At 42.5% G+C, this 12,242-nt stretch overlaps 1 protein-coding gene across 4 annotated transcripts in view; it reads right to left on the bottom strand.

The window, feature by feature from the left end:
* WHRN (whirlin) overlaps positions 1-12,242 on the bottom strand; it is a 114,977-nt gene that overhangs the window by 67,077 nt on the left and 35,658 nt on the right. For 3 of the 4 annotated variants that reach the window (XM_081896377.1, XM_081896375.1, XM_081896376.1), the window contains exon 2: positions 10,109-10,324. The exons of the other annotated variant lie outside the window; for it this stretch is intronic. In XM_081896377.1, coding sequence (XP_081752503.1) covers positions 10,109-10,324 — 216 coding nt within the window. The remainder of the gene's footprint in view (positions 1-10,108; positions 10,325-12,242) is intronic. 4 annotated transcript variants of the gene reach the window in all.

Below are 12,242 nucleotides of genomic sequence, written 5' to 3'. Positions count from 1 at the left end.
GAGCAAATGAACACTTGTCTCTTCCATGCTTAAGGAGGGGAGAAGAGAGATCAGTGAATTGTGACATTCAAGTCAAGTATGTAAGTGCCTAGCACAAAAGCCCATGGACCTATTTATCTATTTGTTTCTTATCCAGCGGTACATTTCAAGGGTAAGTCTGCAGTTTTCTCACTGATTGCCCACAAAAAACACTCAGCAAGTCTCAGGCCCGAGCAAGGCTGAAAACTGGTCACACAACCATCATGTAGCTGAGAACATAGTTACATTAAGGAATTTCTTTTATCTTATATTTCATTTTATATGCATACATATATATAGTAAAGGTAAAGGACCCTTGGATGGTTAAATCCAGTCAAAGGCAACTATGGGGTGTGGCGCTCATCTTGTTTTCAGACCAAGGGAGCTGGTCTTTGTCCACAGCAACTTTCCAGGTCATGTGGCTAGCATGACTAAACCACTTCTGGTGCAATGGAACACCGTGACAGAAATCAGAGCGCGCATGGAAACGCGGTTTACCTTCCCGCCACAGCGGTACCTATTTATCTACTTGCACTGGTATGCTTCCAAGCTGCTAGGTTGGCAGAAGCTGGGACAGAGCAACAGGAGTTCACCACCATCAAGTGGATTCAAACCACTGACCTTCCAATAATTATTAAGATCAACCAAATGCTTCAGGTGGGGGAGGGCAGACACAGTTTTCAATGGATGTATAAAAATGCCAAAGAAGGAATCGGTTGGACATGTGTAGGGAAGATGTTCCATAACTGAGGGACCACAACAGAGAAGGAGCTGTCCATGGCAGCCAGCTACCTAAGCTCTGACAGGTGAGGGCACCCACACCAAGACATCATCTAATGATTCTAATTCATGGACTTGTTCATATGGGAGAAGGTGGTCACTCAGAATCCCAAACCACCCTATCCTGTATGTACCATACTGTCTGTCTCTTACTGCAGACCCAGGCCATCCAACCTGAGCTTCCACAGATACTGCCCACCTTGAACCATCACCAGCAGTACTGGCAACAGAAGCAGCAGCTATGTTCTGTACTCATGATAATATTTTAGTCTCTTCTTAATTGTGCGTGTTTTAAATGTGCATTTTATATTTGACTTCCTTTAGTATTGCTTTTTTTTGAAATTTTAATATATATATGTATATTTGTTAACTTTTATGCATTTAATGTGCAAATTGTAGTTCTTTGTAAGGTTCCATTTCGAAATCTTCAAGTTAATATTTTAGTTTTTTGTTCTGTTGCTTTGAATGCATACTTTATATTTGACTTTCTTCAGTAATGCTTTATTCTGGATGTTTTATTTGATGCTTTAATGTAGGTTGTGAATTGCTTTGAGTTTTTTTCTTAAAGATATAAAGCAGTATAGAATTATTAATACTAATACTAATAATACTAATACTAATGATAGCAAACTCATTCTCCAAGTGGGGATCGTTAGGAATCCAAATTAGCTCCATCCATGCACAAGAGAATGGGCATTATTAGCAGAAGTGGGGAAATCCCAAGATCTGCAGAATTACAAAGACTCTGTAGGGGGAAACTCCCCCCCCCCAAAAAAAACCCCAGACCATGTAGAATGTTTAGTAGTTACGGACTGCTGACTGGTTGAGTGGGGCACAAGGGCAGAAAACTGGAGAGGGCAAAATCAATGGAGTATTCTGGGAAAGGGCATGTGCTGCCTGGTTTGAATGCTGAACAGGAGCACTGCACACTGCAGCGTTTTGTCCAGGCACATATTTAGGTATGAGCGGCAGAATATCCCACAGGCACTTCTCCCTTGGCTATAAAGAAATACAATTATAATAAATTAAACAGTTGGCTGCCCTTTCATGATGCCCCAAATGACTTGCCGGAGGTGACTGCCTCACTCTGCCTCATATTAAGGCCAGCCGGTTAGAAACATTTTTAAATAGACAATTGCTTATGTGATTTGTGCAATCTTTCCTGAGGCCCTGGTCCAAGGTGGTACATCAACCTATTTAAATCAATCTACATCTCTGCCTTCAACCCTGCTGGGATGTTTTGCATTTTGTTGGTCTCCTCTCACCTCTTAACTTGCATTCTGGACTCCTGTAACCTCCAACACATGAGGAAGGGAAGGAAGAGGATGGAGAGAAGAAAGGAATGGGGCAGAATAGCTGTGATTAATGAAAGTCAGAGGCAAGTAAGAGATAATTTAAGGAAAACTGAGGCACAAAGACCTGACTAAATTCATCTGGAGAGGTAAAAAACCAAGAATAAAATTTAAATTATTAACAGAAATTAGAGACAGAGGTGGTTTTGCAGTCCCAGATCTTAAACTATATTATGAAGCAACAAGCATCATTTGGCTCAAAGAATGGAAAACATTAAAAAACACTAAAATATTAGCCATAGAGGGGGTGAGATAACATCTTTGGATGACACAGCTATTTGTTTTTTAAAAAATAATATTTATTAAGGTTTTCCAAATTAAAACAAATTAAATCCAATTTATAAGCTTTTTCCAATAACCAGGACTTCCCCTCCCCACCCCCTCTTGCATTCCAAATCTTCCAAATAAACAATTAAATTCAACAAATTCTTATCCCCAAATTACACTCATCCTCAATAACCCAAATTTTTTTTCCAAGTTCCCATCCCCTAAGATCGATCTACTCCCTTCCACGAGGTCCCCCTTTTCAGATATAATGCAGATAAATATAAAATAAAGATAAAAAAAAAATAATTTTACAACTTTTGGATTCCAAATTTCCCTCCCCCCCTTCCCTGTTGCGTTCCCCATATCCCTCCATTTCTAGTATCTTTCTGGAGTTCCCACATTTCACTAAGCCCATACCCCTCTAATTCTTTGCCAGTCATTTTTAATTTCGAGTGTCCAATCATAGAAGGAGCCTATCTCCAAAAGGGGCCCATTTCTTCTATCCAGATTTTTGTATCCAGGAGTGAAAACTCCAATTTTATTTCCATAAGCTTATCAAATCTGGATATCCCAAATGTTCCCACTTCCAGTTCGTTCTTGTTTCTTTGTTTATTTCCCTGTTCTCCTGCAGGAATGTTCTTTTTCCAAAAGCTTCTAGTTTCTCTGCAGAGGCTTGTTATTCAGGAACCAAACGTTGCGTCATGTCCCTTTCATTTTCCAACAGATAAATCCATTGTTTCTTATGGTGTGTAGACCTCTGTAGACAAAATAATGTTCCATTTCTGCAGTTTCCCAGGAGATTAAAAACTCTGTTCAACTATTCAAGTTTCCTGTCGAAAACACATGCAATAACCCTCAGCTCCTCTAGATGGACCACAGCAGCTGAGCTCCCTTCCAGATCCCATCCACCAGTCCAAATAGCTTGTTGATCCTTATTTGAAACAATTTATGTCCAATTTATAACAAATGTAACCGGCAAAGTCCTCATAACAAAGACTCCAATTTGTTCTTCCGTTTTGACAGCTCTTTGACAGCTGTCAAAACCTCCGTTGCTCTTCTCCAGGCATTTTCACGAATCGCTCCAGGGATTCCGGGGGGGGGGGGGTGTTACTTTTTAATACAAATTCCACCTTTCTCCTCCAGCTCAATCTTATATTTTCCCCTCACGAAGTTGCAGATTCATCAAGATAAGGTTACTCTCGATCTTAGTTGTCAAGTCCTTTGTTTTGGCTCTTCTACAATTAAGGGGGGGCTGACTTCCTTTTTCCACCTCCCCCGTTCGCTCCAAATTTTAAAAATTTATCCCTCTTTTTAGTCCATACTCCAATTACTCACGGGTTCTTCTTTTGGGTCCGAATTCTCAATAGAAGAAGCTAGCGCTCTCCACCGAATGGCATGCGGCTTCGCTCGGCAGGGGAAGCGGAGGACTCAAAGCACCACCCCTCCTCCTGGCGCCCGTTCTTTAGCCTTTAAAAAGGCTCTTTTGCGGGCCGGGGAGGGGCGCAAAGGTGCCAGCCGAGTCACCATGTCCATGGGCCCCGTGCCCATGGTTTTTGAGGGTCCCCGCGTCGCCGGCGCGGTAGAACCCAACCCCTGCCGAGCCGGCTCCCTCCGGAGCACGGAGGGAGCCCGCCATTCGGCGATGGCGCCAACCCGGAAGTACTGGATGACACAGCTATTTGGAACATAATAAAGTGAAAAACCACAGAGGGTTCCTTAATCATATAGTATGGAAGGCCCTATAAAAGGTTTGGGAAAGATACAAAACACTTTTAGAGCCCCAAACTCCATGGTGGCTTTCACCAGTGAAGGTAATTTCCATCCACAAGAAAAATATGGATAATAATTGGACAGTGTATAAAGATTTATTAGAAGAACAAAATGATCAATTAAAATGGAAAAAATATGAAGAACCTAAAAGGCTAGGAATTACCTGGCTATAATACCATCAAATAAATGCAATTTTTGAAAAAGATTAAAAAAAGGATGGATTTGAAAATGAAATTTCAGTGCTAGATAAAGAACTGTTACAAGATAAGAAGAAGACATTATCAAAAATGTACTAAAAATCATTAAAAATAATGAAACATTGTTTGTGGTGGTGGTGGTGATGATGATGATGACTTTAAGCTCATCAACATTCATCAGTATTTTAATGTGGGCTTCTCCTAATATACACATTTGCACACAACTTTTGTTTCAGACACAGATATTTCCTTTTATATAATGCATTTATTTTGGTGTGCTATTTTCATGTACAGTGGTACCTTGGTTTAAGAACAGCTTAGTTTATGAACAACTTAGATTAAGAACACTGCAAACCCGGAAGTAGGTGCTTTGGTTTGTGAACTTTGCCTTGAAAGCAGAACATGTTCGGCTTCCTGTTGAGTGAGATCCATTTGTAAATTGAGTCCCCCGCTGCAACGGGAAAGCACGCCTTGGTTTAAGGACACTTTGGTTTAAGAACGGACTTCCGGAATGAATTAAGTTCATAAACCAAGGTACCACTGTACTTCTGAATTCTAATGCACACTTTACCACAGTACACGTTACTCCACTGGAGAGCTGCATGGCATAATTCAGAGTAGCATGACTTTCAAAGGATGGCTGCATTTTGGTTCTCAGTACAGTGGTACCTCGGGTTAAGTACTTAATTCGTTCAAGAGGTCCGTTCTTAACCTGAAACTGTTCTTAACCTGAAGCACCACTTTAGCTAATGGGGCCTCCTGCTGCTGCCGCGGTGCCGGAGCACGATTTCTGTTCTCATCCTGAAGCAAAGTTCTTAACTTGAAGCACTATTTCTGGGTTAGCAGAGTCTGTAACCTGAAGCATATGTAACCTGAGGTACCACTGTATTGCTTCAGAAGTGTGCATTAAGGTAGAGTTGCCTTTAAATGTGGGCTGAATTGAATGTTTATCCTATCTCCCGAGGAGAGGGAACAGGACACTACATGCAAAGAAGAAACAAGATTTTCTTAGAACTCCTTGGGATCATTCTGATGAACATGACAGCTGGGGTGTTGTGCTTGTCCCCTGAAGGGCAATGGGGGGAAGCTGGCAAAAATCTTCCGCATTTTTTGTTTTGCTACAAACATATCCTAATTCTCTTGCTGAGTCACACTCCCGCCTTTTGATCACAGCCACAAACACAAAATAAAAATCTTTTGCTTGTCACTTGACAGAAGTGAACCACCTCTGTTTTAACATCTTGCCAAGCAGCCTTCACTAAGAACTTCTTGCCATCTCTGCAGTAGCTTTCCCTTGCACTGAATGCTGATGAAATGCTTGATTTAAAAGAAGAAGAAAAATAAAATATAGATTCTTTAAAAACTTGCCAACCTAATTTGTGTTCTGCATACTTTGCTAGGTTCCATGCTTCAAATCTGGGCAACCTTCCTGGAGGGCAGTACTTGCAAGTAGTGGGCAAGAGTAGATGGAGCAACAAATGCAAATTTTGTGGGGGACTGAATCCAACAATGCATATTCTTGCTGGGTAGTATGTTTACATAGACATAGACATAGAAAATCTAATTGGTAGAGAGGGTTCTATGTGATATCATTTCCCCTTCTTTCCTGGGCAAAGCACATAAGTAATTTCCTGCTTCTCTGTCTGTCTGTCTGTCTGTCTGTCTGACTGACTGACCGACTGACTGACTAGGCATAGGGGCAGACATGTCCTGTGTTGTTCCAGTCCCAGTCCCAAGCCTGAGACTGTTTTTTTTTAAATTGTAAATATAAGTATTTTACCTGCATAGCTTTTACTGCTGCTATAGCTAAGAACCAATACAAGACAACTGAGTAAGTAAACTATATTTTAAGCTTACTTTCCAGTCTGTTGTTTGCTTCCTTTGCTAAGTGGGGTAAAATGAGACACTGAAGTCAGTCTGCTTTGCAGCTGGACCCTGTGGTTTCATTCAGAAACATTACTGCCTCTGACTATGGAGGCAGAGCACAGTTAGTCATGGCTAGTAACTGATGTTAGCTTTATCCTCCATGAATTTATCCAATCCTCTTTTAAGCCACCCAAGTTGGTGGCCTCAGCACAACACAGGCCAGTCCTGTTTTACAGCTGCCCCTTCTCCAAGAAAAGTGGAGTGAAACCAGTCTCTTCCAAAGCTTAAGAACATAAGAGTCAGGAGAAAGGCACATCTAGTGCACTATCCTGTTCTCACAGTGGTCAATGAGATGCAGCAATGGGAAGCCAGCAAGCAGGTCCTGAGTGCTGTTAAAAACCATTTCCCCCAGATAATAGATGGTGGGTAGCTGAACTGCTAAGGGAGCGGGCAGCATCCCTGCAACATTCTAACATCCAACAGATGTACCACATAGTACTGTCTTCCTTGGACTATACCACTTTAGCAAGCAGATGAGGGTGGTGTGGCATTTCAAGTTGACTCAGATCCTTGCTGTGAAAAGATGGCATATGAATATTTCCATCCTATGCTTTCTGCTGAGCTGATGGCTTTCTATATTCAGTCCTGTCCTCTGAGGGCTATACCACAGAAACATAACCTTCCTGAATATGTCATTCAACTCTAAGACTCTGCTTTTAAGTCTGTGATTCAGTCAAATAATTCTATTCTCCAGGCAGGAATCAGAAAGCTTGATGGCTTCTGCAGGGGCATAAAACAAGAATACAGCGAAAGGAAATATTACTGGCATTTGTAAAACCTTTACTTAGTATTTACCAAGCCATCTAAAGCAAATGAATCGAAAAGAACTCACTCATGACTCTAACGTGATGTGTGAGAAATAATCTTGGATTGTCTCAAATGTGAAAGGGGATGATTAAATGTTCATCAGAGTCCCATTGAAATTCAATCCATCTTTGCAACAGGATTCGTACATCAGGTGCCAAATAACAAGAGCCTTCCTATCCAAACTTGGAAATACTAAGAGATAAATGTGTGGGTGATGGCAGAATTCTATTAATCTTTCTTGGAATATTGATCTTAAAAGATATATAGAAGTGAAATTATTTTTGCATGCTTTAATGTATGGGGAAGCGCCATAGCTCAGGGCTAGAGCATCTGCTTTGCATGCAGAAGGTACCAGGTGCCATCTCCAGATAGGGCTGGGAGAGACCCCAGTCTGAAGCCATAACCAGCCACTGCCAATCAGTACAGAGCAGGAGTGGGGAACCTCTGGCCTATGGGCCAAATTTAGATCAGTAGGATACACAATTTGGCTCAAAATGCCATTTTTGAAAAGCCACACATACCAGATGTCAGGAGTGGGGCAAGTATCAATGTGGCTTCAAAGAAACATTCAGGAGCTTTAAGTGTCAAAACTGGCCCAGAAGGTACATACAGAACTGATCCATGGGGAGAAAGAGTTTCTCCATCAGTGCATCAGTGGTTCGACTTGGCACTTTCCTAAGTTTCCAGTTGGGGAAGTGGTGCATCTCAGTGGTAGAACATTTTCCTTGCATGCAGAAGATCCCAGGTTCAATCCCTGGCATCTTCAGGTAGGACTGGGAAAGAGCACCTGCCTGAAACCCTGGAGAGCCACTGACAGTCAGTGTAGACTATACTGAGCTAGGTGGACCAAATGGTCTGACTCCAAATAGGGTAGCTTCATATGTTCCTACCTCAGTGGGAAAGAGCCATAGCTCAGTGGGAGAGTGCCTGCTTTGCATGCAGATGGTCCTAGGTCTGAAAAATGGAGAGCACTGCCAGTCAGTGTAGACAATATGGAGCTAGAGGGATCATTGGTCTGATTTGGTATAAGACAGCTTCCTATGTTCCTGTGACTGATTGTTATGAAAGAAGGCACAAATTTTGCATCTATTTCACTACTGAATAATTTCCACTAAGAAATATACCAACAACATGTGAGGAATAATTTATGAATTGCACCTAAATGGATTTGCTTCTGGCAAAGCTTTCCCATCGACCTGTTCTGTTGGTGTGGTCCCTTCTCTTTTGTTGCTTGAGTATAGTGTTGCCATATGTCTTGAATTTCCCAGACGTACCTAGAATACGGCATTTGAAAACAATGTCTGGGCAGAAATCTCTTAAATGTCCAGGAAAAGCTGGATGTATGGCAACCCATGTTGGAAGCCTAGATTTTGGCAAATTTCCTTAAAAATAGCTCAAAAAATTGTATTATTATTTTTTGAGATATTGCAAACAACAAACAAACACACACACAACTAAACAACTTTGGGCAAAAGTAAAAAAAAAAAGCTCAAAAACTTGCCCCCCCCCCAATTCATTTTTTGAAATATGGCAACCCTATAGAAGGATAGCACTAGAACTAGCCTGTTGTGGAAAGGTAATTTTTTTAATTTGTTGCTCCATACACTGCAAGAATATATGCCATGGAAACATTCTTGAACATATTTTACCTGCTGAGTTGCAGATGTGATTTGGCATTTACCAGTAGATCAAAGGCTCCCATAGTGGGCAGTTGCATACCTGGGGGGGGGGGGAATGCAGTGGGAATACCTAAGGGAGTGTTAAGAGGCAAGGGGGTGGCAGTAGAGTGCTGGAGGTGTAAATGGCTGTCAGGTTTAGAAAAGCTGATATCACTAGATCAAGTTCACCAGTTTTGTTGAACTAGTTAATTAAACTAAGTATTAACTGGATTTTTAATAGTGTGCAGTTAATTGTTACAATGTTATTGTGTTGTTATCTTCTGTACTGGGTTGTGCAAACCACTTTTTATAGGGTAGATGGCAACAACTTTGGCCCCAAAAGTACAAAGACACAACTGCTGCTGAGGTTGCAAAGATGGGGTAGATACTGTTGCTTTAAGGAAGGTCATTCTCCACAGATTGAAACAGGAAAAATCTATGCCTGACCATGGAACAGTCCAATGTATTAATGGTGAACTCTTTTTCCTTATGCAGCCAAGGCAACTGTAACATCCATGCTCAAGAGAGAGGTCCTGGGTAGATAAGGGGAACGGCAAAGTTTGCAAAGGCTAGGAAAAGAGGAAATTCATGCTTGTATTTAAGTACGTATGGACACCTCAGAACCACAAGCAGTACATTTTTCTTAAGGGTCAGCTCAGTTTTACCCAACTTGGCACCTTTCTTGATGTTTTGGACTACAACTCCCATCAGCCCCAGCTGACAAGACTGACAGGATCTGTAGTCCAAAATGTCAAGGGTACCAGGTTAAGGAAGATGTCAGTTCATTGCTTTCCTGTTAGGGGTACTGCCTTGATGTGTCCTAACGCTAGCTGCAGAATATAGGAAGGCAACATTAAGGCCACTCCAAATGCTAAATTAAATTAAAATGTGGATGCTAGTCATAAAATAGCTTCTGTTTCTAAAAGAGACTCACAAAATAGTGTGAGCATGCCCCCTTGTCACCGCCCCCATCAGTGGGGGAAAGGGACCTCCACCAACCACCTCCACACTTGCTCCCAGGGAGAAGCTCTTTGCACCTCTCCTCTGTTCAGAGTGAAAGGGAGGAAGGAAGGGTGTCTAGTCCTGGCACCCAAGGAAATATTGGTGTGTTCAACATAGGAGAGGCTGAGCAAGTGCAAAAAATCAGCTGAGCAGGGGCAGCATCTCTTATGCACTGTGTATTTTTGAATGGGCATTTACTGAGACCATTCACAGGTGCCATAGGCCCACCAGTGCCTTCAGGCACCATGTTGGCTACCCCTGGCATATAGCATACTAAACAGAAGGGCTCCAGTGCTCACTGCCCACCTTCCCTGGTCTTTGCATCACCCACCTTTTTCTCGTCCCCTTCTTGCAGAAGTTGGAGGTGGCTCCTTTTCTCACTGTCCTTGTGTAGAGAACTGCTCTGGTGTTGGGGCAGGCCAGTTGGTGGAGAGACGCTCCGCCCCTGGGGGTCCACCCAGGTATAGATGTGGTTAGTAACATAGCCGCCAGGGATCCGCCCCACCGAGTGTACAGAGAGGTTCAGCTTCTTTGAGCCCTTGAGTGCCTGGAAACATTGAGGAAGAAATGGACACCAAGGTCCTCAATGAGATAGGAGGCAATTTAAGGAAAGCAAAACTCCAATACCAATCAGGGGTGAAGCCCAATTCTAGGAATGCTAAAAGTCTGCAGTTCAACCCCAGGAATCTCCATTGACAGAAAAACCTACAGTATGGGTGGGGAGCCTGCACCCCTCCAGACTAGGTTAGATTCTAACTCCAATGACCACCAGCAAGCACAGCCAGTATCAGGGATGATGGGAGTTGTAGTCCCACAACATCTGGAGGGCCATAGGTTCCCAAGCCCTCATGTATATCCTACTGGAGTAGATGAATCAAGGAGTGGCTTGCAGAAGCTTCAGACGTTCATATAGCCTTAGGAGGAATCATAGATCTGAAATAGAATCCTTGCTTTGAGTTCAGAAAGCCTTGGGGTCAGTTCCCAGCATTTCCAATTGAAAGGATCTCAGAAAGTGAGGGCAAAGACTTAATTTTACCCTCTTATGGTATTTACATATTATATTCGAGTAAGTACATTCAAATAAACAGGAGGACTATCAGAACTGGGCAAGGAAAATGACCCTGCTTCCACAGAGATTCTTCTATTCGCACAACCATTTCCCCAAGACCCTTCCATTAGGGTTGTGCACCTGAACTGATACGAGGCCCAGACCCGCCCCCCTCAGCCTAGGCAGGGCTCTCCCAGGGAACTTCCAACACAGGTCTGGCACTGAATTAACTGAGGGAACAGGTATATGCAGCATAGCTTCTTCTTCCCATCCAGTGCCCCATTCCTTGACAGCCCCCCAATTTTTCTGGGAGGTCCAGACTCACTTGGGATGACCCATGGCTACCTCCACCCAACTCACCAAGCCTGTTTCTACCCAAATCAGCCCATTTCAGTTTGGCGGTTTAGGCAAATTAGATATACAGTCCTAATTTTTAAAATGCTAGCCTCTAATTATGCTATGCTCATATGTTTGAGGTTCCAGTGCTGTCTCTAAACCTAAACTAAAGCCAGGTCGCACTGCCCTAGAACTTTTCGCTGCTTGGGGAAGCACACAATGATGTACAGTAGGTGGGGGCTGGGTTGGGGGAGATGCAAATCTCTATCTAGTTACAGGAAGTACTCTTTTCTTTGATGCCTGTTTCCTGGGACTGCTGCCTGACTACTTTCATTGTTCCATTCTCAACAGAACACTTAACCAGGATTCTAAATGCACTGCAATCATTTCTGAATCAATGAGACTTATCAGTCAGCAAAGGATGCATTTAAGGACATAATTAGGAATTCTAATGAAAGGGACTCAAGATGGCTGGGTATTGGCAAGACTGTACCCCTGCCCTCCCTGGTAGAAAGATTTTTTTTTTTAATGGCGTTCTTTTGCAAATATTCTTCTTCTTAAAAAATGCTGTCCTCCACAAGGGCATCATAACCATCTTCAGACTGCACCTGCAAATGCACAGAGGCCTCCTTCGCACATAGCACTAATGATGTGAGTGAGGAAGTGTGCTGCTTTAGAGGGAAGAAATTGTGGCTGCTCATTCCTCTCCTGCTTCTGCTGCATTACTGGGAGCTAACATAACATCTGAACCACAATTCCCTGTTTGTCTCCCTCAGACAAAACATAAGCAGTGAGCCAAGAACAGATCTTGGTTACAGCTTGTGGTTTGTCTGAAGTGAGAGAAACCACAAACCTGGGTTCAGATTTAACAGGGTTGCTACCTATACATCATTTTCATATAATTTTCTATCAAGGTATAACAGGCAGTAAATTTCAAATCTACTTTCCAAAGTCTCTCCCATGCAGTCATTTATTTGTTGTGCCCTAGATCTTTGGCCCAATGTATCACTGCTGACTTCACCATCTCGTCTTTTGTTTCCCATTCTAACAGCAGTTTCTACAATTTTGATATTAGTTTATC

This window comes from Podarcis melisellensis (assembly GCF_964234715.1).
Source record: "Podarcis melisellensis genome assembly, chromosome: Z".
Lineage (NCBI taxonomy): Eukaryota > Metazoa > Chordata > Lepidosauria > Squamata > Lacertidae > Podarcis > Podarcis melisellensis.
This window is presented reverse-complemented; position numbering and strand designations above follow the sequence as displayed.